This window comes from Populus trichocarpa, chromosome 14 (assembly GCF_000002775.5).
Source record: "Populus trichocarpa isolate Nisqually-1 chromosome 14, P.trichocarpa_v4.1, whole genome shotgun sequence".
Lineage (NCBI taxonomy): Eukaryota > Viridiplantae > Streptophyta > Magnoliopsida > Malpighiales > Salicaceae > Populus > Populus trichocarpa.
The window spans coordinates 9,320,553-9,346,367 of record NC_037298.2 but is presented as its reverse complement, the minus strand read 5'-3'; the positions used below and the strand labels follow the sequence as shown (position 1 = coordinate 9,346,367).

Here is a 25,815-nt window from a genome sequence, read left to right as displayed (position 1 = left end):
TTGAAAAGAAATGCAACTCCCATTCTTTTTGTTAGATCTATATGGAAAACAGAACACCCATGAGAAAGGTAAAACGATCTATACAATTTGCCATTCAGTCCACATTTACACAAAGATTTCCAACAGCCAAATTGCATAGCCTCCTGCCATGAATATGCTGGTTAATCGTTTTCCAGGTCTATTTTGCTAGTGAACTATCATGTTACATCTTTTAGCAAAGGTATTGTGTACATGGTATCACTTACAGTGAATCGAATCCACTTAATAAAATAAGAGAAGACGAGAAGCTAGCAAGCCCCCGGGATAACAGTCAATAAAATCAAGATGGATTTGTCATTACACGCCACAAGAAAAGACTGGCATCTCCATCTTACTGACAGAAGGCACCTACTGCTGTGCAATCACCGCGAACTATCTCCATGCCCGTAGTGTAGCAAGGCAATTCAATTGCAGGTCTAAGCAATGTTACTGTGTCATCTGCATCAAACGATCCAAACAAAGAAAAGGAAGAAATGTTGAATTCCCAGCTACTCTGTTTTCTGGAGCCATCCCAGCTGCAGAAAGCATCATATTTCAAAATGACTATCAAAGTAAGTAAGAGTATCCAACTCTATGAATGTTCTTGAAGGAAGAAATAAATTAAAGCATGCATATCATACCTTCCATGCATACATTCCAAAGAAGGCAATGGTATCGGCGGACCATACTAACGCAAAGGACTTCCAAAAGAAGGGGATTGTAACATTGAGTAAAGGGACGAGTAGAAATAGATAATTAAGAGCCTCTTTCTCATTCTTGGAGCAGTCCCGGGCACGAAGGGAAGGAATTGCTGCCAGCCCAAAAACAAAATGGCAACTGAATCTTTAATTGAATCAAATTATGCCCATGAGGATATTGGACTAATAAAAACCAGAGCTTGCTAGCTTCTTGTATTTGAGCTAATGAAGTAATAAATGAATTTAGAAATGGAAAAAACAGAGAAGGATGAATTAAGCTTACTGAACATCCAGATGGACCACATTCCCATCAATCTCCAAATGTCAGGTTCGTTTGATGGGAAAATGAGATTGAAAGAAAGAGCTCCACCTAACAACATGCAGACGTAGCCTTGAACCTCAAAAACAGTATACAAGGTAGTTCCTGGTACAGCAGGATTTTTTGTAGCTGTGGAAGCTCTTGGTGCAAAGGTAGCAGCAGTCTTTTGAACCACCTGTTGTTGTAATGCAAAGAGAGACATCCTTTTGACTCAATTCATACCAATAACATAAGCATCAACATCCACGGAACAACATGAAGAAAGAAACCCATATGAAAATAAACCAGTTAAAAATAGAAGCAACCTTTTTGAGGTCTTTGTCAATTGCAGGTGCGGCAGCAGATGATGAACTGGAGACTTGATTGCTTGTTTCAGTTGCCTGATCTTCTTTTGCTGTCTGCGTATCCACTTCATTTGCATTGTTGCTGGCTCGTATTCTCAAGCTCAAGCTGTCGCAGCCCAAGTACCGGGTAGTATTGGTATTGCATGGTAATGATAGCCTGAAACTTGTGGGTTTGGATGTCAGCTTCAAAATGTGAGAGTTGCAGAGAGAGGTTGAGCTTGAGAGGAGAGCGTTCATGGTATATTATTGGTTTCTGTTTTTGTTCTTCAACCAAGACAAAAGGCTGCATGCAATTTGATAAGGAATGTATGGCTAGCTACAAATATCACACCGACTTCTGTTGATATTGTTTAAGCTTTTGGGGGTGTTATTTTGCTTGATAGTCCCTCTACTTTTTATATTTTTCTTAGAGTGTCTCTCTCATTGAATTCTTTCCTTAATCCCTCCCTTTCCACTTCAAGTCTTTTGCTTAATTTGATCCCTCCATCCATTTTTATATTCAAAATATGCTTTTTAATTGAAAAAATAAAAAAAAATTGAAGAGTAAGTAATTAAGTCTATTGAGATACTTTCAGCCAATTTGATATTATAAATATTTTTATTTTTTAAAATTAATATTTGATATCTGATATAAAATGATCTGAAAATACTAAAATAAATTTAATTTAAAATAAAAAATAAAATAAAAAATTTCAAATTTTTTTTAAAATGTAAAAACAAACATAATATTAATGTTTATTTAGAAATCCAGTTTCCTAAATATTTAATTATTTTTTTAAATTAAATTTTTTGTTTTGTTTTTGAATTTTTTTGATATAATTTTATCAATATTTCTTTAAAAAAATATTTTTTTAATATATTTTCAAATAACAAATCTATTATCAAATCTGAGTAATACAATTGATAAAAACAAGAGTCGAGACACCTAATTTGAGAAATCGAAAAAGTTAAGACATCTCGTTTCACATTTATAAAACTGCATTGACCAGTAGGTAAAAGGATTGTAAAAAGTAAAAGCGAACAAACTTAAGATCTTGTCCTTGATGTTGGAAAACCTCCTCGTCCGGTCTGCCCCTCCTAGTCTCCTTCTACAAACAGCCGGGCCAAGTGACGGAAGCTAGCAAGCAACCAAGCAAACCTTTGGCATCCAATACAATTAATAGGTTTCTTGTGATTTTATCGAATCGGATAATTTCGATAAGAAGGCAAGGAGACCAATGTGATTCTGCTGGCAAACAATGGGGAATTTTCTTGTTGGATTTGTCTTGCCAGTCCTGCTCTTAACATGTATATTCTTCATCCATACGTTTTTTTTTTTTTTTGGAGTAACTAACTTCAAGATTAGAACTATTTATCAGCTGCAGCTTCGAAGCTGCTTTCTCTCTCATGGGAAATTAATTTTCTTGGCGGGTTTTAAATCTTCAACTTTTTGCCCCTCTTTTCTTGCAGCTTCTTTGATCAATTGGAGTTTGATTTCTCTTGTTGATTTAATAGCTTTCCTTCTTATTCAGTACGCTGCACCAAAAATAGGTGAGCCTTTAAGAACTTCAGTAAGAATTTGCCTTTACACTGTGTGGCATTGGCAAGATGTTCTTGATTGTCTAGCGCTTTCGTGAGCAATTACATACATGTTAATATTAGTTATGAGCAATCATAAATTGATTTTTTTAAAAAGAAACATAAATTTTTAGATAACACTAGTGTATGTTTTACTTGCAAAATAGTTGAACCTCATTTACACCTGGTATTGCCGGCAGCAGTTCTCTTTATGCCCCTTTTCATCGAGCTTTATCCTAACAACACAACATTCTGTTCTGACAGGTTTTCGTATTCAACGGCGACTTTTTTTATTGTGGCTCATTATTATCTTTTCCCTAGTAGTCATTCTTTCTCAAGCAGTGTATCTTGTCATCTGGGCAATTCTGGGAGATGAATGGAGTGGAGCAGATGCTTGGTGGGCCCATTTAACTGGTTTTATGATGTAAGCATTGGATTTTTTCTGTTTGTTTCTTTCGTCCCCTTATCTCATCCACATGAATTGAGATTTTCTCTTGATATAACTTTGCAGAATCCATTCCTGGAAATCACCACTTGTAATTTACTTCTTGGTTATACAACTATTAGCGGTTTTTGTTGCTTTAGTTGATATATATGGGAGCAGATTTGGTCTGGTTCCTTGGCGAGATTCCTGCTGGGGTCATTTCTTAAACCTTCTTGAACATTTAGGTTTGTAAGTAGCTAACAAAGCTCCAAGTTATATCCGTGTAATTGATTTCCTTCTTAAAATGCATGGTATGCCTGTTATAATCATTCTTATTGGTTGAATTTGCACATGTAACAACTTAATTTTCATTTATGTCACTAATAAACATTCTAAATAGAAACTCAGCATTTCATTTGAACACCATTTGTGAATTGGATATGCAAGAGTGCATTATCATGGTCTCATTAATCTGACCACCAATAGAGTTTCATTTGATGGGTATGCACCTCTCTTTCTCCTCAGGACTGGGGAGGTTTTTGCTTTAGTTCTTTTGTGCCTTTAAGGATTTTCTTTAGACATTGAGGTTTTAAATTTTTCCAGGTAACCATTCATTAAAACCTTGAATGAATAGGTCAAATAATGGATAGATTTTAAATGAGGTTTTAAAACCATGTTGGAGGCAGATATTGTACTGAATTGGTCTGGGAAATCATGGATAGTTTTCTTTTTTGCTTTTTAACACACTATTCCTTGTATTGGAGCAAAAAAATGAAATTCCAAGCTCTTATTTTGTGTTTGTTTGGGTAAAAGTGGTTTGATGAGTTGAAAAAAGGATGCAGGTACTGATTTGGATTTTTTTTTCCTTCATTGAAGGCTCACATCTTAGGGTTGCTTCTTGTTTGCTGTTGCCCGCAATTCAACTTGGTGTGGGGATAAGCCATCCCTCATGGCTTTCTCTACCATTTTTTATTGCCAGCTGTGCAGGCCTCGTGGACTGGTCTCTAACAAGCAACTTTCTTGGACTTTTCAGGTTTCTATGGATACATAACCTTCCACTAGAGTCTCTCTTTTCTCTCACCACCCTTCTTTATCACAAACACCCACAGACACGTGCGCTAAATTTGTGTAGATCAATTGTTACTTCTTCAAGTGACTTTGTTTGATTGCATGTCTTGAAGGTGGTGGAGGCCTCTTCAACTGTATGCAAGCGTTAACATTATACTGCTTTATACCTATCAGCTTCCTATAGAGTTCCTCAGTACACTTCAGTGGATAGCTGATTTTATTGGCTTGTTCAAAATATCTGGAAGATCCGAGTGGCATGAAATTTGTTCCGGTCTTTCTCTTGTACTATTTTACATCATGGTATGTATTTGTTATCATAAGCTCTACTCTGTTTAAATCAGTATAAGATTTGATGTTAGAAGTGGGAAATAAATTGAGTTCCTCATATCTAGAGTTGAGGTCTTGCAAATCCTCCATTTTATATTTACCCTACTTCAGGAAACAAGTTAACTAATTGTAGCTTTCACTAGATCTTAGAAATTGTAAATGCATTTCCAGGTACTTCTTTTGTTCGATTCATACTTTTAGCTTTGGATAAACAAAGCATAGAGTGAGAATATGGAGAAGTAAATTAGACTAGATACTCATCCTTCTCTCTAGAATACTTAGGGAGAGTGTTCTATTGTAGATAATCATCCTCATGCCTTTCAACGTTTATAGTAATGGGTGTCCCTATTCACTTCTTCCTACTGAAGATGCTCCCTAGTGCTTGTCATCACTGTTAGTCTGGGTTTCTCCTCTTGTTTTCCAGAAATAGCATGTGGTTTTTGTTAGGATGCATAAAAACTTGTGCTCTCTGGTTGCTGTCTGTCTCCATGCAGCTGAAGTAGATATATTTTCCCATGAAGGTATTAAAGAGGAGAATCTGATTGCATTGCTGCTTGACTGTGTTTGGCGGGTGATGTTATTCACGCACTTGTTAGTCTAATTACTTGTCCTCTAAATTTCTAACAATTAAAAACAAAAAATACTTTGTATATACGAAAATGCCATTTGTCTTTAAATTTGTGCAAAAGGCATAGCCATTTTCATTTTTTTTTCTTACTTCATGTTTAGCCTTTGAGGGATGTTTGCACCATCCAAGTTTTGTCTTTGACATGATTTTCAGCCTCCATGCTTCATGGAGTGAAATAGGTTGGATAAATTTATCATCTTAGATCTAAACATTTCTGTATTTTTGTTTGAAATCTAAACTCGCTGAGGTGTTCTTGAGACAAATAGCTTTAAATCCATAAGTAGTTTGTAATTAGTACTTCTCATCATTATTAGTCTTATGCCCTATCTGCATTGAGTTAATTTGGTCTTTTCTATGGATATTAGGGGAAAAAAATCAACAAAATGAATAGGTAAACTAAGAGGGGGACAGGTCAATAACAAGAGCATGAACATGGTGTTAACAGGATGCCATAAAAAGGAAAGAAAGTATTTTCAGTGCATAAGTTTTGATAGTTAGGTAGGGTCAAGTATGGTCTGCTTGTCCTGGGAAAAAAAAGGGGAAAAAATTACTACTTTTGTTCTCGAGAAAGACTATATGCTTAAGATTTGAAGCTCTGTGATGTGGTAGATGCCTTTCTAAAGCAAAATAAGATAGCGACATTAGTGGATATGGCATGTTTTTGAATGAAAGGAGAGCTTTCAAATAGCAAATAAGGGGCATGAATGTATGCTGCACAAAAAAAAGGCTATCAAATTGGAAATTAAGCTCCCTCTTGTTACCCATTTCTTTACAAAAGAGATGGCAAATTTAGTTAAAGCAACTCCATGTTGATGGGAAAATGGATGAATTGTTAAAGAGCATTCCATTGATGTGAGTTCTGTTCTGTTGGCGAACCATAATTTGCCTAACAATTAACTATGCATCACATAATTATTTGCAGCATATATTTGTTTTGCAATTTCCAATGAGGAGTTTAAATTAGTGGCAAAGAAGGTCTTTTTTTGTTGTACTTTATCTCTGTTGTTTGGCTTTAAACCTTTGCTGCTTTCTAATGCAGCTATCCTTCATCAAGTGTGATTTGGAGGAAATGGATTTCATTATGTCTATGAGAGGAAGTAATTTGACAGAGCAACTTCTTCCCTTGAGGCATTCATTTTTCATTCGCAAATCAAGGTAAAACTTGGAACAATCTTTGATCTGCTTTACATATTGCGATCTCCTTTTGATTTTCTTGTGTCTGGTCATTACAATATAATTCCCATGATTATTTTTTACAAGTAAAAAAAACAGAAGGTTTTTCTATACTCTGACATTTGGTATCTAAGGTTAAGGGTTAAGTGTGTAAGATGACATACACAGGTGTCTGAACTTGTTTGTTGTTGACAATAGTCTGAGTGCAGCTCTTCAGACTTTGCCGTGTCTGTCTTTTCCTTCTCTGCATTCCAACAATTTCCTTGGAATCTCAGTTCTGGATTTTGGGGCAATCAACATTAGGGTGCAGGTTAAAATTCTGATGAAAACTGTGTTAATTCTTGAAGTTTTAGACTTTTTTTTTATTAGATAGAAGAATGTTTTATTAGAGCAACATGGATAATACAAAATTGGAGAATAAGACATCCTCCAAAACAGCGAAAAGAAATAACAGTCTAGTTCAGAATAACAAAGCACAGCAATCCCTTTGTATATCTGCTAGCTCAGGTGCCTCCAAAAGTTCCTTAAGTTTGACATGACAAAGAAGCCTAGAAGATTATCATAACCCACAATAACTGCTCCGATGTGCAGTGGTTATTAAAATCCTTGCATTCCTCTACATCCAAATGCACCAAATAATTGCACCAACAGCACTTCTCCAAGAAATCTTACAATCTTTCTCCCTTCCAAAACCCACAGAAGAGACCAATAAAAATCTACTTCTTGAGGTAACACAAGATTTACTACCAAATCAAACAATTTTTGCTACATATCCTAAGTTTTAGGGAAATGTAAGTAAAAATAATGACTGAGATTCTCCATTTTGGTGATGCTTAACACAAATATCAGGAGATAAGACCTTGTGGGACCTTCTAATTTGCAACAAATCAGTGGTCTTAGTCTTGTTGAGTACCATTATCCAAATGAATGCTTTAATTTTAGAAGGCACTTTAGCTTTCCAAATTGTATTGGCCAAAGAAAATTGGGTACCATTGTCTTGTGACAGATGACAGACAAAAGTCTTGCAAGAGAAAGGTCCAGTCCCATCCACAGACCAAACTGTATAATCTTTTCTCCCTGTAAATAAAAAAGCCTACCTTGAAGTATTAGATTCATAAGACTGAAGTATATCCAAAGGATGAAGTTTAATTCCATAGTCTTCCCACTTGAATGATGTGAACACAATTAACCTTCACAATGCTATAACCCCATTACATAAAAAGGATCTGGTCCTGGACTTAAAAAGTCCATTAAATTGGCGTGATGTTTCTCAGGGGAAAATCAGATAATATATTATCATACTTTCCAGAGTCTTCAATCTATCCTTGAACTTATAATTGCTTCTATTATATCTCCTCACTGTTGTACATCTCTAATAAATCCCTTTTCTACCACTGAATGTGACAGCTTTAACAGATGGGGAGCAGTGTGTGCCAAATAGATGCCCTCCTAGTTTCACATTTTACTATCTTATGTCATTTGAATGGCACATGCTGGCACTTCTGATCTATTAAATTTTGACAATTAGTGGTTTCACTATATTTTAGGAATACAATAGATGCAATTCGAAGACTAGCTTGGAAGTATTAGGACAAATTAGTTGGTTTTCCTTCTTTATCAGATCAATAAATTCTAGGGCCTATATGCCCATATGTTATAGTTTTCACCTGTAACCCGAATCAGGAGAAAATGTATTGGTGGGAAAGGTGATCTGATTCAAAACTGGATACTAACCATAATTTACAGACTGTCATGTTCTTCAGTTAATTGTTAAGGTTGTTTTACCCATTAGTTTACACTTGAAGAAGTCTTGTTTGATGATAAAATACTAGTATGTGATATGTCTAGTGGAAAATGATTTCTGTCCACTTCCATTGTAACCCTGCAATTTTTTTAATTTAGCTTATTATGAAATGCAATACAATTTTTGCACATCCTGAAGTTTTTCATCCTCTCCCTCTCTCTCATGCATGTGTATGCTGTTGGAGTTCCTGAAAATTTAAGCATGTGTCTGGACTGAATAAAACCAGCCTTTATGGTGTAAACAACCAACTCAGAGCATAGGGTATTGAGTTACATGCAGAAATTTTCTTTGCTTGTGTCAAATGTACTGAACTCATGGTAATTTGCAGATCTGGTGTCAGGCATACTAATGTTTTATTAAGGGGAGCAGTTTTTCGGACTTTCAGCATCAACTTTTTCACATATGGTTTCCCGGTACATATTCGGAAACTACATGTCACCTGCTTGCCGCACTGGTCCATTTCATTGCCATGATACTACTATTAGGGGGAAGGAAAATTTAAGCATGAAGGCCCTTAATAATTTTTGCTTGAAATTGAATTGGATATGACAATTATTTTTCTGATTCACTTCAAATTAATACCAATAGGTTAAATTATTTTATTCTGAATTGTTTCCGGTTAATTTTGGCTGATTTCCATCGGCAACATTGGAAAAAGTTCACTTGAACCCACCAGTTGCCGCTCAATCTACAACTGCACATGTTTTTCTTCTTTATTCCCTGGTGTAGATAATGTTGCTTAATTATTTCAGATTACTAAGAACAATGTTGTATTATCTTCTGAATCCATGTTAATTGACTCTTGTTGCTGGAATTGACAGGTCTCGTTGTTTGCCCTTTCCTACTGGAGTTTTCATTTTGCCAGTATATGTGCATTTGGATTACTTGCATATGTTGGCTACATTGTCTATGCCTTCCCTTCCGTATTTCGTTTGCATCGATTAAATGGGCTGCTTCTTGTCTTCATACTCTTTTGGGCAGTTAGCACATATATTTTCAATGTAGCTTTTCCACTCTTGAGTTGGAAACTTGGAAAGGTAATCCTTACTTTCAGTGTAAACATGTTGTCGCTTACTGTAATGAGAATTTAAGTGGTGTGAAGTCATTACTTGGCATGCATGCAGGATATGGAAATATGGGACATGGTTGGGTTATGGCATTATCCCCTTCCTGGATTGTTTTTGCTAGCACAATTTTGTCTAGGCATTTTGGTTGCTCTGGGTAATCTTGTGAACAACTCTGTTTTCCTCTACCTGTCTGATGAGGGTAATGGATCTTCTAATGACAACTCAACTGTAGAAGGTAATGAAACCCATTGTTTTAACATTAATTGACTGATTATTCTGTTTTATTTGTCATGATATAGGTATGTTAGTTTTTCCTCCTGCTTAAATTATTGACCCCTCCCCTCCCTCTCCCTCTCTCTCACGTGTGCGCATCATTATTCAAGACAAGATGTTGTATGAGGGTTATTTGTTTATACATGGGGCAAGGTAGTATTGTTTATAATGGATTAGAAAGAGGCATGAGACAAGTTGGAAGGCTTAATGTGGCAGGATGTGCATGACATGTTAGGTATGCAGGGTAAAAATTCCTTGGTTTAGGGTGAGTGTAATGGCAGGATATCCCAGAAGGCATGATTAACATCAGTTGTATACCAAAACGTGTAAGAAAGGATGTAAGTGAGGGATTAAGATGTGAAATGTACTGTCTTTTCACTCTACACCCATGATCAAATGAGAAGGGTCGGAGTAGATGATATTACATAAAAGCCCTAATAAACTTAGCGACTTAATTGCTAAATAATGCCTGTCAACACTCCCCGAGAGGAATGTTTGGACATGATGGGTAAGTGTAACTTCAAAGGTCATGTTGGTACAACCACGTTAGTGTTAGAGAATAATATAAATCATATCCTGGGACCTCACTTAACAGCTTAAGCTATTGGGTTGAGATGGTTCTTTGACATGGTATCAGAGCCTTAATGACCAAGTGGTCTCGAGTTCGAATCTCACCATCCCCATTTATTTGATAAAAATTAAACACAAGGTAATGTGGGCTTGTGCAAGTTTCAAGCCCAAAAGGCTTTCACTTGAGGGGGTGTGTTAGAGAATAATATAAATCATATCCTGGGACCTCACTTAACAGCTTAAGCTATTGGGTTGAGATGGTTCTTTGACAGTTAGGACTTTGGCATGCCAATGTCAGGACACACTCCATATGCGAAAGATAGGCAAGAAAGAGAAAGTGTGAAGTTAGGAAGAGAGTGTGGATGAGGGAAAAAGTTCCATTGTGTGTGATATGAAGGGTAGTTATAATGAGAGAGGGAACACTTGAGTTATGAAAATGTTGCCAAGTGTTCCTTATGATGTGGCTAAGTAGTTTGATGTATCTAGGAGGACACATTTAATTCCATTAAGAAAGGTCAAGGAAGGTATAAGACTTCTTGATGGGTCCTTCTCAAAGCCTGCCAGGCTAAATCTCTGTATTATGTTCCATAATTTAGGTTTAACTAAAACTCATGCCATTGATCTGTATTTAAGTCTATGATCTTGCCATAAATCCTTAATTAATCCCTTGCATGCCAGATTAATTGTTGAATCATGAATATTGTGGTTTCCACGTAAGAAGCATGTTTTTTCCTCTAAGCATAATAACTGAACATGGTAATAAAGATGATGGTGACAAGAAAATTGTGCCATCAGAGTAAATAAGATAAAATTCACTGTTTGTAAAGAAAGCGGAGGGCAACTTCTAAAATCATGAGTAATGCAAAATCAAGCATGTATAGATGTGCACATTTTTTCCACTTGCTCTCATCCATGCTGATTTTACTTTTAATAATTAACAAGCCGTAAAGTTTTTCTACAGCTCGTTATATTTTATTTAACATTTAAGTCTTGAATATGATCTTCATACTTCTCAACTTTAGTTATGTTTGAGAAGTATCATATATGTTGCAATTACTGTCTAAGAGCAATTGATTGTGTTTACTCTTATCGGCAACGTGAACAAATTGAGATCTATTAATAAGATCTGTGAATGAAATAAGGGTTGAGAACATGATTAGCTTATTGGGGTAGAAGTGGGTGAGTTGATGCTGGTGAATGAAAAACTTGATTTAAAAAATGTAGTCATATCAGACGTGCTTTAACATTTGATAAATGATGTATAACTGATGTAGAACCAAGCTATGAATAAAACAAATTCATAAGTATATAAGAGAACTGACCACTGATAACTCAATTTATTTGATCAAGCAATATCTTAACCTTTGTCCTTAATGTCTTATTAGAATGCTTCATATAGGTATCAAAGCTATTCTAAGAAGGAAAAAGCTAAACTGTACAGGAATAGGAGCACAAAACCATAGAAGAACCATTTAAGTAGAAAATATAACTAGATTCCTAGTAAAACATCCAATATGATGTAGAACATAATATGAATTTTTAAAATGATGAGAAACCTTGAATGATCAAATAAAACTAGATAATCAAATCCTATTCTTGCAACTCCAATAACTTCAGGAGCAAAGCAATAAGAAATGTCTGGATGAGCTGAATTTATTTTTCAACTTACAATAATTGATTGGAAATGATTGAGTCTTGTCAGACAGTTTCAATCTCTGTTGGCATATTATTTCAATCATCACCTGAATTTTCCTGTTAAATGTTCTCATAATCTGTTCTTCCACAAGTTTATTGATCTAGAGGGGAAACTTGCCTAATTTCTTGGAACTTGTCAGCTATCAATTTTCACCTAGTTTTTTTACTCGTATCTCCACTTCTTGTAGTCTTAGCTTTACCCAGAAATTCTAGGTTCAGAAGTCCTGCTTATCTGAATTCTAGCAGCCTTGCTCTAATTTCATCTAATAGTCTAGTTGGATCCTTCCAAAACAATGAATGATTCAATATTGTAAAAGATGAGAATGAAATGTTGATTTCTGGACACAGTTCAAGTCTCAATAAGATTGCAATTTCATACTGTTATATTTGATGCAACTCTAATATCATTGTTGTTTTCTTTTTTCTACAAGTTCACATATCAGGTGAGCTACCTTTTCTCCTTGAAAAATCTTATTAATGAAATCTCACCTTCTTTTTTTAATAATTACTAGCTTCAAAGAGATTCTAAGTTCAATTTCTTGTATAAATCTGTTTTGAGCTTATAGGAAACTGTGGAGCAAGTTCTATTTTGAGTTTCAATTACTGTGATAGTGATATAAGGTGTATCCATTGGTTCTGAGGTTCTTGTGATTACTTGTCTTTTGATTTCGTCTCCTGATACTGCTAGTAAATCAGATAGTTCCCTCAGAATTTTATTTTGACATCCATTACTCTGAAATGGCCTATTCAACAAATCTCTCTTTCCCATTTCTATTCTCCCCAGGTCTTAATTTAGTAAATATAACTGATCAGGATTACACCATCAATATAATTGTACTTTCTTATTCCTTAATTGCAGCACAAGAAGACACCAAGGTATTGATTGTAGCCACAATTGCATGGGGACTACGAAAATGTTCTCGGGCTATCATGCTGGTGCTGATCTTCCTCATTGCCATGAAACCTGGAATCATCCATGCTGTATATTGTATGTTTTTCCTTTTTCTTTTTCCTTAAAAAAATAAAAAAGTCAGTCTGATTTGTTGTTAATTTGTGTAATTGACTTCTGGCATAAGAATATTTTCAACATAGGTTGCATACAAGTGAGTGACATAAACATGAGCTTGATAGAGCTGACTAATTGGTGTTTTGTTTTGACTTGTGGTTCAGTGATTTTTTTCTTGATATATCTTCTGAGCCACAATATCAGCAGAAAAATCCGCCAGCCATTGATTCTTCTGTGCGAAGTTCACTTTGCTATGCTGTACATTCTTGAGATTAATCTAATCTCTCATGCTTTGGAGCGAAAGGGCTCCTTAACAATGGAAGTTTTGCTGCAGTTAGGTGGGCATTGTCTTTAACAGGTTCAATTTGGAGCGTTTATGTTCTTAATACCATGTATGTTGATACAGAGGTTCCCAGAGTTGTGACATATAGTTGACATGTCAATTTTTCGAATTTTATCAGAAAAGGGGAAAAATTTATATGGAACCAATCCTTGTGTTATTTGTGCAGGGCTTCTTAAACATCACAGTTCCTGGGATTTCTTGAAAATAGCTCTCCTTGCTTGCTTCTGTGCCATTCATAACCATGGTTTTGAGATGTTATTTTCTTTCTCAGCAATTGTACAGCATACCCCTAGCCCCCCTATCGGATTTAGCATCTTGAAAGCTGGCCTGAACAAATCAGTCCTCTTGTCTGTGTATGCCTCCTCAACCACCAGATATGGACATGATAATTCTTCATATGGTATATTCATCCATGTCTCCATTAATTTGAATGACTTTGCTATTTGGTTACTCTAATCAGAAGGTCCATGTGTTTGGTCTTCATACAAACACTCCCAAATACAGAACTGTTTATCTGACCAAATTTAAAATTCGAGGTTATTGTGATATTTCTTTCAAAATAGCTATTTCTTCTATAATACATATGTTTTTTCATACTGTTCCATCTTATTGGAATCTGTTAATGAATATAGTATTTTGAATAAAAAGTTCATTTCCTCTGTGATTAAAAATAGAAAAGTCTTGTGCAACTCCATGGTATTTTTTTTTTATCAAATTATTTAGATCAGTCAAAGTATTAGATTATTTTAGGACTGGTTACAACCCTCGCATTAATTCTCTTATCATATCCTAGACAATAATCAAATTATTTGTTTAACTTTCGTCACAGAATTTCTAAACAAGAGTGATGTCTGAAATTCACTACAAATTTGTAGGTACTTGTTGTGGATACTACCATGTATTTGAAACTAATTTCTCTTTTCTGCTTTCAGAGAGTAGGATAGCATTGTTCCTTGGTGCAATTGGGCAGAAGTTTCTCACTACTTATCGATCATGCGGAACCTACATTGCTTTTCTGACTATTCTCCTCACAGTGTACCTTGTAAAACCCAATTATATATCATTTGGGTATATTTTCCTTCTTCTTGTGTGGATAATCGGAAGGCAACTTGTTGAGAAAACGAAAAGGCGTTTGTGGTTTCCCTTAAAAGCATATGCGGTCATGGTGTTTGTCTTCATCTATAGTTTGAGCTGTTTCCCCAGCTTTGAGACATGGCTGTCCAGCTTAATAGATCTACTTTTTTATTTGGGCTACAGCTCAAAAGCTTCATCATTGAAAAATATTTGGGAATCTTTAGCAGTCTTAATAGTGATGCAACTTTATAGCTATGAGAGGAGACAGAGCAAGTATAATAGGCTGCATGATCCTGATCCATTGGATTCTGGAGTATTTGGGTTTATCAAACGATATCTGATCTGGCATAGCCAGAAGATCTTGTTTATTGCATTATTTTATGCTTCTTTATCTCCAATCAGTGCTTTTGGGTTGGTATATTTACTTGGCCTTGTTGCCTGTTCAACTTTACCTAAAGCTTCTCGGATCCCATCCAAATCATTTCTATTGTACACGGGAATTCTAGTGACAACTGAGTATCTGTTTCAGATGTGGGGTAAACAAGTCGGAATGTTTCCTGGACAAAAGCACTCTGAGCTGTCCCTTTTCTTGGGTTTCCGTGCATACAAGCCAGGTTTTTGGGGCCTTGAGTCTGGCTTGAGGGCAAAAGTGCTGGTGATTGCTGCTTGCACACTTCAGTACAATGTCTTCCGTTGGTTAGATAAGATGCCAAGTATTTGTCAAAATAAAGGAAAGTGGGAAGAGCCTTGTCCATTGTTTGTCTCAGATGAAGATGCCTTCATGAATGGTTCCATGGTCAATGATGAAAATAAACCACCTCCAAATCATAGCATACCATCTGTAGAAGGAGAGGGATTCATTAGCAACTCGTTGCCATCAATCACTGCTGGTCTCACTCAAGCACCTGATCTGGTGTCCAACAAAACAGGGGGCTCTGAGGGTAGTGGCACCAGTAAATTTTCATTTGGATATATCTGGGGAAGCACCAAAGAAAGTCATAAGTGGAATAAGAAGGGGATTCTTTCATTGAAAAAGGAAAGACTCGAAACACAGAAGACTGTCTTAAAAGTATATTTGAAGTTCTGGATAGAAAATATCTTTAACCTCTTTGGCCTTGAGATAAACATGATTGCGTTGCTTCTTGCCAGTTTTGCATTGTTGAATGCCATCTCTATGCTATATGTTGCATTACTTGTTGCTTGTATTCTCTTAAAACGGCGCATTATACGGAAACTATGGCCTGTATTTGTCTTTGTGTTTGCTTCGATTCTCATCCTTGAGTATTTTGTTATCTGGAAGAGCATGGTTCCTTCAAATCAACATATCCCAAGTGAGACAGATGTGCATTGCCATGATTGCTGGGAAAGTTCTGCTCTGTATTTCCAATATTGCAAGAATTGTTGGATTGGTATTACTCTTTTACACATGTTAAGATTGTTCCTTAACAAACTTCACTTCACCCACCTAATATATTTGTTTTTTTTTATATAGATTGGTAGACAAATAATATATATATATATAAAATTCCTATCTGCGTATTAATGTCAGAAAGGTCATTATTTGTTCAGAAATTAATTATTCACTCTTTTTAGTGACTCTGTACTGATCTTCTTCTGTTTATTGGAGTGTTAGTAATGATGTTTCATACATAAATTCAATATCCTTTTTTTTTCTTTTTTTCTGTATCATTGAATTTAACTTTCTGTTTGTGTTTTTCAAGTTTGTCTAATGTTCAGGGAATGTTCTACTTTTCCCTGTCTCTCATCTCTCTCTTTCTCTTCTCATCTTTATTAATTTTATGTTCTACTTTTTATGTAGGACTTGTTGTGGATGATCCACGCATGCTTATCAGCTATTTTTCAGTCTTCATGATTGCTTGCTTTAAACTCCGTGCTGATAACCTGTCCAGTTTAACAGGTTCATCAATGTATCGTCAAAAGATGTCTCAAAGTAAAAATACCTTTGTTTGGAAGGATCTCTTATTTGAGACTAAAAGCATGTGGACTTTTCTAGACTACCTGAGGCTTTACTGCTATTGCCATCTCCTGGATCTTGTGCTCTGCTTGATTTTGATTACTGGAACTCTTGAGTATGACATTCTGCACCTTGGTTATCTTGCGTTTGCTCTAGTTTTCTTTCGGATGAGACTTGTAATACTGAAGAAGAAGAACAAGGTTTTCAGATTCTTGCGCATATATAACTTTGCTCTAATTGTTCTTTCTCTGGCCTATCAATCTCCTTTTGTAGGAGTATTTAGTTCTGGGAACTTTGAGACTATAGAATACATATATGAAATGATCGGATTTTACAAGTATGACTATGGGTTTCGGATTACTGCAAGATCTGCGCTTGTGGAGATCATCATATTTATGCTGGTTTCCCTTCAGTCATATATGTTCTCCTCCAACGAGTTTGATTATGTTGCACGATATCTTGAAGCAGAGCAAATTGGCGCAATTGTGCGTGAGCAAGAGAAGAAAGCTGCATGGAAAACAGCACAGTTACTATACATACGTGAATCTGAGGAGAAGAAACGCCAGCGTAACCTGCAAGTGGAGAAGATGAAATCTGAGATGCTTAACCTTCAAATCCAGCTTCACGGCATGAACTCAACCACTAATTGTGGCAGCAGTTCCCCTGATAGTGATGGCCTGAGAAGGAGGAGGAGTACTTCTCGTATTACAGATAGAGATTCTGGGAGCCCAGGAAAAGGTGAAGGAACGCTCAGGAAAGAAGAGCAGATCATTACAGATGATTCAATATTTCGTTTTGAAGTGCATGAATTTCCTAGTTGGAATGCAGAAAGTCTAGAAATAAAAGTGTCTCCAAAGTATTCTGCAGAACCTCCTCTTTGTGAGATCACGGAGATCATGCAGGAATCAACTGATAGCTTACTTTCTGATTCTGGCAAGAAAGCAAAGGTCCAGTCAAAGGAAAATCCCTTGATATCTGCTGTACAGCTGATAGGTGATGGTGTTTCCCAGGTACATTCGATTGGAAATCAGGCAGTTAACAACCTTGTCAGCTTCTTAAACATCTCACCAGAAGATTTAGATACCAATCAGCCCTCTGCAGAAAATATGGTGTATGATGAAATGGAGAGCCAGAAGACTAAGCGCATGAGTTTTGACCGTTCATCTTCTCTGCAGTCTGATATGAGTTCTGATGCTACTAGTTTGCAGATAGGAAGGATCTTCCGTCATATATGGTCCCAAATGCAATCGAATAATGATGTTGTGTGCTATGCTTGTTTTATTCTCGTTTTTCTATGGAACTTCAGTTTGCTTTCTATGGTGTTCCTTGCTGCTCTCTTCTTGTATGCTCTATGTGTAAACACTGGCCCGAGCTATATCTTCTGGGTTATCATGCTAATCTACACTGAGGTTTACATTATGGTTCAGTATATCTACCAAATTATCATCCAGCACTGCAAAATGAGTATTGATCCAGTCCTACTTCGTGAGTTGGGAGTTCCTGCACATAAAATTACATCATCCTTTGTCATCAGTTCCTGGCCTCTTTTTCTTGTCTACTTATTCACCCTCCTGCAGAGCTCGATAACTGTAAAAGATGGTGAATGGATTCCATCTACCGACATTAAGTTCCGTAGAAGTTCTCTCCATAGAAAAGAGGTTCTGGTGAGCTATAGCTGGAGTGATAGGGCACAGGATTTGCTGCATCTAATGACCAATATGGTAAAATCAAAAATAAGAAGCTTCTTTAGGTACTGGAAATCACTGATTCTAGGAGCAGAGTCTCCTCCATATTTTGTCCAGGTTTCTATGGATGTTCCCTTGTGGCCAGAGGATGGAATTCAGCCAGAGAGAATAGAGTCTGGAATAAACCAATTGCTTAAAATGGTTCATGACGAAAGATGCAAGGAAAAGAACCCCAATCTTTGCCCTTTTGCTAGTAGGGTTCATGTCCAAAGCATTGAAAGAAGTCAAGAGAATCCAAATGTGGCCTTGGTTGTTTTTGAGGTGGAATACGCCTCCCCTTTGACAAGCTGTGCTTCAGCTGAATGGTACAAGTCACTAACTCCAGCAGCTGATGTAGCGAAGGAGATTCTGGAAGCTCAACATGCTGGGTTTGTTAATGAAATTGGATTTCCATACACTATTGTCTCTGTGATTGGAGGAAGCAAACGAGAAGTTGATCTTTATGCCTACATATTTGGTGCAGATTTAAGTGTTTTCTTCTTAGTTGCAATTTTCTACCAATCTGTGATAAAGAATAAAAGTGAATTTCTTGATGTTTATCAGCTTGAAGATCAGTTTCCAAAAGAATTTGTGTTTATCTTGATGGTAAGTCTCTGTTCCTTGTTTATTTCCTTAGACATGTCTTGTTTAAATTAAAGTTTTGGATTAAGATCAAGCACAGAAGACTACCGATGTATATCTGAATTTGAATTTCGATGATTAAATAATGACTAAATGAATGAGTCAATATATACAGGAACCATAAAATTGAACTTGAATCAGCAGTTCTGATGACAGCTCATTCTCCCATTTTCCCAAGTTCATGATTGCCTTATCTTATTTTCCCTTGAAATGGGTGCCTATGGCAGCATATGTTTTGGTTTCTTGGAATTAAAAAAATCATATTATCTTACTGAATCTTAAAAATCAATTAGAGACCCATTCTTAGGGACTGACTTGTGAACTTGGAGGATGTGTGGTGGTGGAATTTTCAGTTTTTTAAGAGTTATGGGGATTTTATAGTCATTATGTGCTATCTCATCAAGGTTACTAACTGTTTTTGAGTCTTTTGTCTGCTTTATTCATACAGATCATCTTTTTCCTGATCGTTCTGGACCGCATAATTTACCTCTGTTCATTTGCCACTGGAAAGTTGATCTTCTATATTTTCAACCTCATTCTCTTCACATATTCAGTTACAAAGTATGCTTGGCACTTGGAACATTCCCAAAATGCTGCAGGACTAGCGCTTCGTGCTATATTTCTTGCAAAAGTAGTATCTCTAGCGCTACAAGCCATACAAATTCGTCATGGGATTCCTCATAAAAGCACCTTGTATCGGCAGTTTTTAACCAGCAAAGTTTCGCAAATCAATTATCTTTGCTACAGACTTTATCGTGCTTTGCCATTTCTTTATGAATTGAGGTGTGTACTGGACTGGTCGTGCACAACAACATCGCTAACCATGTATGATTGGCTGAAGGTAACCTTAGGTTTTTTTTTTGTAGTATTTTTTTTTTGTCAAGTCTTGCATTGCAGTAACACCAATTTTACTAAATTAACTTCAACATTTCATGAACTGCCTCTAATAGTACCATGACCGTAACATCATTGTGGTTCTTGCTATTTTCTTCCCTTTTTTGTGTGCATATAGATTAATTGGAAAGAGAAATCTTTCTAATTCTGTTAATGCTGAGTCTCTTGCCGAAGTTGAATCCTTTCTTGCTGCTTAGTGCTCTAATGAAATGCTCTCATTTAACAAGATAACATTGAAAAACTCCCTGAGAAGACTTGTTGGGATCCTTGCAGGACCCATTGATGAATGACAAACTAACATAAACCCCAAGAAAACCAATTCTGTGAAAACTCAATTTATTGGTCAATCAAAATTCATAGCCTGTCTTGAATGCCTAGCTAGGATGCTATTTATAGACATCAAAGAAAATTGCCATGAATAATAAATATGAAGTTTCTATTACCTGCATGACTCTATGGTAAGTAGCATCAGCTAGCATTCTCATGTACCATTTGACATTTGATAGATTATAGTTGTTTCATCATTCTTGTCACTGACAAGCAATCAACTACTTGTTAATTTGGTTGATGTCTTTTCCTTCTTAGAATCATTTTGATTGGAAATTTGCAAGTTTAGCTCTCGGTCTGATTCATAGCTTTGCTCTTAGCTGGAGGACATATATGCAAGTCTGTACCTTGTCAAATGTGATGCTGTCTTGAATAGAGCTCAACACAAACAAGGAGAGAAACAAACAAAATGGACCAAATGTTGCAGTGGGATATGCCTATTTTTCATATTACTCTTTGTTATTTGGGCTCCTATGCTGGTAAGAATCTAATCACTGAAATGATTTTAATATAGGGCACATAAGCCAAGTACTTCTATGAATGCATTCAATATTGTTAAAGTAGTTTCAGTTTTCGAAGTTTGGGAAAACGATTTATATATATATAGAAATGCATTTCTCTACAATGCTTTACTGTTAATTAACAGCAATTTAGGAACAGTGCCTTTTGCTCCGAATCACATTTGACTCTCTTTTGGTTCAACCAAGAAGAGAGTGAGGGAAAAAAGAAACAGAAACACTGCCAAAACTCACAAAACCGGTGTCCAAAATATTGATGGTTGCATGAAAATGTTTCCCCTACTCGCAAGGAGTTGATTGCCATATTATTTGGGCCACATCACCATCATTTATTGGATTCCTGAACCAAAATATATCTTTGATCTAAGTTTCAGGTTTTTTTGAGATTTGACTTGAATGTTGGTTGTTAAGCATATTAATTAAAATGGATTTAAGATTCAAAATATATTTATGAGTTTTTAAGTTTGGTTTGGAGATATTTTTGGGTGAAATTGGTGCAAAAAATACAATGCTTTGGAGTTGTTGATGAGCCCAATTTCACTATCATCAGAAGGTTGGGGTGATGATGAGACAAATGAAGCATCATTAGCTTTTGTTACTTCTTGGATTTTGTTTTTTTAATCTGGCCTCATACAGGTTGGCTAGAGTTGTGCAAGCCTTCATCTCAGATTATGCTTCCCAAAAACTCTTTAAATTTATTTTTCCCTCTCATTATGCACTCTCTCTTTCTTAATGCTCTTTTTTTTTAATATTCTCATTCTTTATATATATATATATTTCTTAACACAAAATAATTAGACAATATTTTAATAATTTTAATTTGTCACTTTTAATTTTTATTCTAAAATAAACACACCAACATGCACCCTTCAATTCTGACATCACTATCAAATTCAAGGCTTAATTGATTAGTTTTTGTTTCTATTTTATATATTTGTCAAATGCATTTAAAATAAAAGAAACAATTAAAATAAAATTTTTCTTATGAAAAATCAAAAAGACCCATAAATTAATTTCAACTTTCTTGAAAAAAAAGGTGTCATGTTTGGACAAGGATTATGAAGAATTTTACAACAATTCAAGGACGAAACAGACCTGCTGAAAGTGAACCTATTGGATTTTGGAGAACGTAAGATGTGTCCGAAGAATTCATGGTGAGCTAAGTATGGAAACTTAAGGATTTTAGAAGGAAATTACGGTTTTTATTGTAGCAACCCAGGTTATTGTAGCAAGAAAGAAGTACAGGAAAGAAAAAGGATTCTGAAATAGTGTTAATATATTCCTGAGTAAGATTCCTAAGTAAGATGCCTAAATAGACTTATTTAGTAAGATGGTTTCCTAGGGAAACTAAATTTATTAGAAATACTACCTTATATCTAAACCTCTTTCTCAGCATCATTCTTTCTGATTGGAACAGTCCTGATCTCATTCGATTGCTTGAGTACTCTTCCAAAGTCATTCCCACCTTCTTCTACAGAACTTAAAAGCCTCTCATTCGATTGCTTGAGTACTCTTCCAAAGTCATTCCCACCTTCTTCTACAGAACTTAAAAGCCAATTATGAGCTCTTTTCATCAGATTTTTTTTGTGAGATGAATAATTAATTGAAAGTTTGTTTTATATTTTTTTTCTTTTTTCTGGTCAAAATCAAACATATTCGTAACATATATAAAATTCACACGTGATGTTAAATACTACAACATACTTATTAATGTTTTTTTTTAAATCACAAAATCAATAACAATTGAATTTAATTTAATTTTAAATTTCAAAATTGAGTTAATGAAAGAATTGAAACAAATTTTGTAAACGACCACGCGTGGGCCCATTGACTAGTCTTAAACTAAACCAAAGTACTCATGATTCCAGTATCAAAGTGTTTCCTATTACATAGAACAGATGCTCCTTTTATAGGCACCAAAAACTCTTATATTCCTAAATTAATAGGAAATAGAAAACTCTTACATAGAACAGCTCTTAATTAATATTCTAATTTCATAAGTATACTAAGATTCCTCAGTAGTATTCATATTCTCAGGTAAGATGATTTCCTAAAAGGACTATGTTTACAGGAAATACTAATATATATAAAATCAAAGGTTGAATAACTATAATTTATATACTCTTGATGATTGCCTGCATCACTATTCAAGCTGTAGATGCTCCCAAATCACTTACTATTTCAGCCACCATATCACCACATGTTACAGTAACAAACTCTTCTCCAAACATAGAACCAGCCTTGCTAGTCAATGCCCTACCAAATACTATCTGTTGTCAGCTTGTCGATTCAACCTTTGGCAGAAAAAGTAAAAGCGCAGCCTTACTTTCTCAAACTCAATCAAGAAAATTTTAAGATGAATGGTCAATGGTGTCAATAGAAATGTTGAACTTGATGCTAGTGATTTTTATGGGGAAAGCAATCCTCATATATTTCTTGATTGATTTTCATGGTATCACTTTAGTGTTGAATGAAAGATTTATTTTGCAAAGGCTAGGCTAAAAGGGAAGCCAAATTCTGGAGGGAAAGTTTCAACAAGTATGTTATGTTACTCTCTGAATTTGGGATGAAATGAAGATTGCTGGTTCTGGTTATTCTGTGCCATCATACAAGCAACAAGTGCATATGCAATTGATACAAGGAAGCTTAACTAATGACGAATACCCTATGGAATTTTTTAGCTTGGTAACTAGGGCAGAAATTCCATGAAATGGAGATGTCATGATTTCTATGTATGACGAGGCTTGAATGGATCCACCTTCATGATTTCTATGTATCGAAAAGGAATGAGAATTAATAAAATAAATTATATGTGACAAATTATCATTTTATATTAAAAAGGAAAAAATTATCACCGCCCTATGGAAACTCTCAAGTTAGTTGACTTGTGAAACTATACTGGAGTTTGAGTCAATGCTACTTGTGATGGATTCAGATCATCTTTGTTTTAATTTGAAAATTTCCATTTCTATGAAGACTGAAACATATATTTAAATTTACATTTTTTTGTGTCTTATACGTACGTATAAATCTTCAACTTTTGTTGAATTCTATGTGAAAGAATTAGTTCATCTTAATAATCAGTCTACTGTTCATTTCATCCTTGCAGATCTACAGCAGTGGTAATCCAACCAACATCGCAAACCCCATCAAAGATGCAAGTGTTCAGGTTGATATTAAGACCGTGGGTGGAAGGTTGACCTTGTATCAAACTACCCTTTGTGAAAAGCTCCCATGGGATATCATCGACTCTGATTTTGATCTGGATCCCCATGGTTATTTTGATACATATAATAAGAATGATATCCAGCTCATATGCTGCCAAGCAGATGCAAGTGTGCTGTGGCTTGTTCCAAATGTGGTTCAGATGAGATTTATCCAGTCCCTTGACCGGGATATGGATATGGATATTATTTTTACATGGGTACTTACCAGGGATAGGCCGAAAGGAAAGGAAGTTGTGAAATATGAGAAAATTGTCAGTCCTCCAGATCTTCCAAAACAATCAGACATACAGAAAGTTCTTAATGGTTCTACAAACAGCTTTAGGATATATAATCTATATGCAAAACACTTACGTGTTACTGGTTCTGGTGAAGTCAGATCCTTTGAACAAGAGGTAATCTACACTTTATCTAAATACTTGTCTTCATTGATTCTTACAATAACAACCCCCCCCCCCATCTAAACTCGTGATGTGCTACTTACTATACACTGTTTCTTAGTCTCATGATGCTTTCATATTGTCTATTATAAGATTAATTTCTGCATCTGCATATTTGCCATTCATAAATATATGCATATTATATCAAAATTGTTGTGTTTTCATTAAGTACTGTTAAAGCCTGTTAAATAGATTTAATGATTATTTATATCATAATATATTGTGCTATGAATTTTTCAGTTAGGAAAACTGATAGTTGACTATGAATTGGTCTTAAATGAGGTAGTCTAGACATAAGACCGGTAGGTCCTAAATAAAGTTACATGAACCTTTGGAACGTCCATTTATTAGAACATCACTGAATGTCAATATTTACAGGTGGATGCAGTTAGTGCAGACCTTGTCTTAAATCGTGCAGATTTTAACTGGTGGTCATTCCGTGATATTAATTCGTCGGATATCCATGGCTGTGGAGGTTTGACAGGACCTATGGCAGTTGTAATGTCTGAGGAAACACCACCACGTGAGTTTAAAGAAGCATTTCTATGACATTTATGTATACAACAATATGGTGTGGCTTTTTCTTTCATGACAGCACTAATGCTCAAATGCTGCTGCAGAGGGTATTCTTGGTGACACCATCAGCAAGTTCAGCATCTGGGGTCTCTACATAACCTTTGTGCTTGCCGTGGGCCGTTTCATTAGACTCCAATGCTCAGACTTAAGAATGAGAATACCGTACGAGAATCTACCTTCCTGTGACAGGTAACCAACTAACATGCATCTCTGTTCTTCTGGATTGACTTTCTGAAAAGGATGCTCAGTTCAAAAGAAAATGTAATGAAAAAATGATTTCCTTTCCTAAAATGCTTAATAGGATAGAACTTCATTTGCATTTTTACAAGAAAAATCATTTGCATGCAAACCATTGTTACTAGAAGTGCTTCAGACAGATGTGACAACGCGGGGTCGTATATGGAAGCATTAATTGATTAGTCTGGCATAAAAAGACTACCTATCACCTTGTGAAAAATCTTAGTAATATCTATCTATACATGTAGCATTACCCTTCGTAAAAATCATTACCTGATTTGATGTAGGTTGATAGCCATTTGTGAGGACATTTATGCTGCGAGAGCAGAGGGTGAGCTGGGAGTTGAAGAGGTTCTTTACTGGACACTCGTAAAGATTTACAGGTCGCCACATATGCTTCTGGAGTACACCAAACCAGACTAGCACTGACAAGCTTCCTTTTCAGTTTCACTTCACAAGGATGCTGACATTATGTTTTGACCAGCACCAAGTTACTCAAGACCATGAATGGATAGTGATTCCTCTCTATGCTTTCATGAGAAACTCCGTAATATCATTTCTGCAGAGGATTCACTGCTTCAATCTTGATAAGGTCTTATTGTGATTTTCGCCCTCTGTTTAGAATTCCAGCGCAGCACCTTCATAGTTTATGACTTCTCTCCCCGCATGGCCAATGTTAGGGCAGCACGACTTGCTACTGAATGTTACGGAGTCGAATAGAAATTTTTCCTGCTATCTACATATAGGGTTTTCAATCCACCCAAATTCGTGTACAGAACTTTTCTGGGTGTTGAGCAGTGTGTACACTAACCGTATTCTCAATGTATGGAATTAATTCTTGCAAAATTTAAAGCAGATTTCTAATTCAAA

The 25,815-nt window shown here is 35.7% G+C and overlaps 2 protein-coding genes across 4 annotated transcripts; one reads left to right on the top strand and one right to left on the bottom strand.

Annotated features, from left to right (window-relative positions):
- Nucleotides 1–60: 60 nt before the first annotated feature.
- LOC7457985 (protein RESISTANCE TO PHYTOPHTHORA 1, chloroplastic) lies at nt 61–1,697 on the bottom strand. 2 transcript variants are annotated; one of them, XM_002320351.4, is made up of 4 exons: nt 1,341–1,697; nt 1,000–1,210; nt 660–829; nt 61–554 (listed from the first exon to the last, which is right to left on the bottom strand). In XM_002320351.4, the coding sequence occupies exons 1-4, from the start codon at nt 1,614–1,616 to the stop codon at nt 528–530; spliced, it is 684 nt and encodes a 227-aa protein (XP_002320387.4). In that variant the 5' UTR covers nt 1,617–1,697; the 3' UTR covers nt 61–527. The 2 variants fall into 2 exon arrangements, with proteins under 2 accessions (XP_002320387.4, XP_024441212.2); XM_024585444.2 differs by having other exon boundaries at nt 1,000–1,238; nt 1,341–1,488.
- A 685-nt stretch (nt 1,698–2,382) lies between these two features.
- LOC7457983 (piezo-type mechanosensitive ion channel homolog) lies at nt 2,383–25,815 on the top strand. 2 transcript variants are annotated; one of them, XM_024585082.2, is made up of 21 exons: nt 2,390–2,666; nt 2,829–2,909; nt 3,201–3,360; nt 3,448–3,605; nt 4,237–4,393; nt 4,542–4,728; nt 6,423–6,538; nt 8,689–8,773; nt 9,182–9,397; nt 9,485–9,662; nt 12,825–12,953; nt 13,136–13,309; nt 13,481–13,714; nt 14,247–15,797; nt 16,208–18,693; nt 19,178–19,570; nt 20,271–20,429; nt 23,578–24,087; nt 24,511–24,655; nt 24,753–24,897; nt 25,233–25,815. In XM_024585082.2, exons 1-21 carry the CDS (start codon nt 2,618–2,620, stop codon nt 25,366–25,368), a joined length of 7,449 nt encoding a protein of 2,482 aa, XP_024440850.2. In that variant the 5' UTR covers nt 2,390–2,617; the 3' UTR covers nt 25,369–25,815. The 2 variants fall into 2 exon arrangements, 1 of the variants encoding a protein (XP_024440850.2); XR_008057320.1 differs by lacking the exons at nt 24,511–24,655; nt 24,753–24,897; nt 25,233–25,815 and having other exon boundaries at nt 2,383–2,666; nt 20,209–20,429; nt 23,578–23,726.

What these genes read in the sequence shown, in the direction of transcription:
- LOC7457985 (XM_002320351.4), bottom strand. Translation starts at nt 1,616, where the DNA reads ATGAACGCTCTCCTCTCAAGCTCAACCTCTCTCTGCAACTCTCACATT. An exon ending in GTGGTCCATCTGGATGTTCA is followed by an intron (nt 830 to 999) that starts GTAAGCTTAATT and finishes TTGGGCTGGCAG; the next exon opens with CAATTCCTTCCCTTCGTGCC. An exon ending in TTGGAATGTATGCATGGAAG is followed by an intron (nt 555 to 659) that starts GTATGATATGCA and finishes TGCTTTCTGCAG; the next exon opens with CTGGGATGGCTCCAGAAAAC.
- LOC7457983 (XM_024585082.2), top strand. Translation starts at nt 2,618, where the DNA reads ATGGGGAATTTTCTTGTTGGATTTGTCTTGCCAGTCCTGCTCTTAACA. An exon ending in TGACAACTCAACTGTAGAAG is followed by an intron (nt 9,663 to 12,824) that starts GTAATGAAACCC and finishes CCTTAATTGCAG; the next exon opens with CACAAGAAGACACCAAGGTA. An exon ending in GGAAGTTTTGCTGCAGTTAG is followed by an intron (nt 13,310 to 13,480) that starts GTGGGCATTGTC and finishes TTATTTGTGCAG; the next exon opens with GGCTTCTTAAACATCACAGT.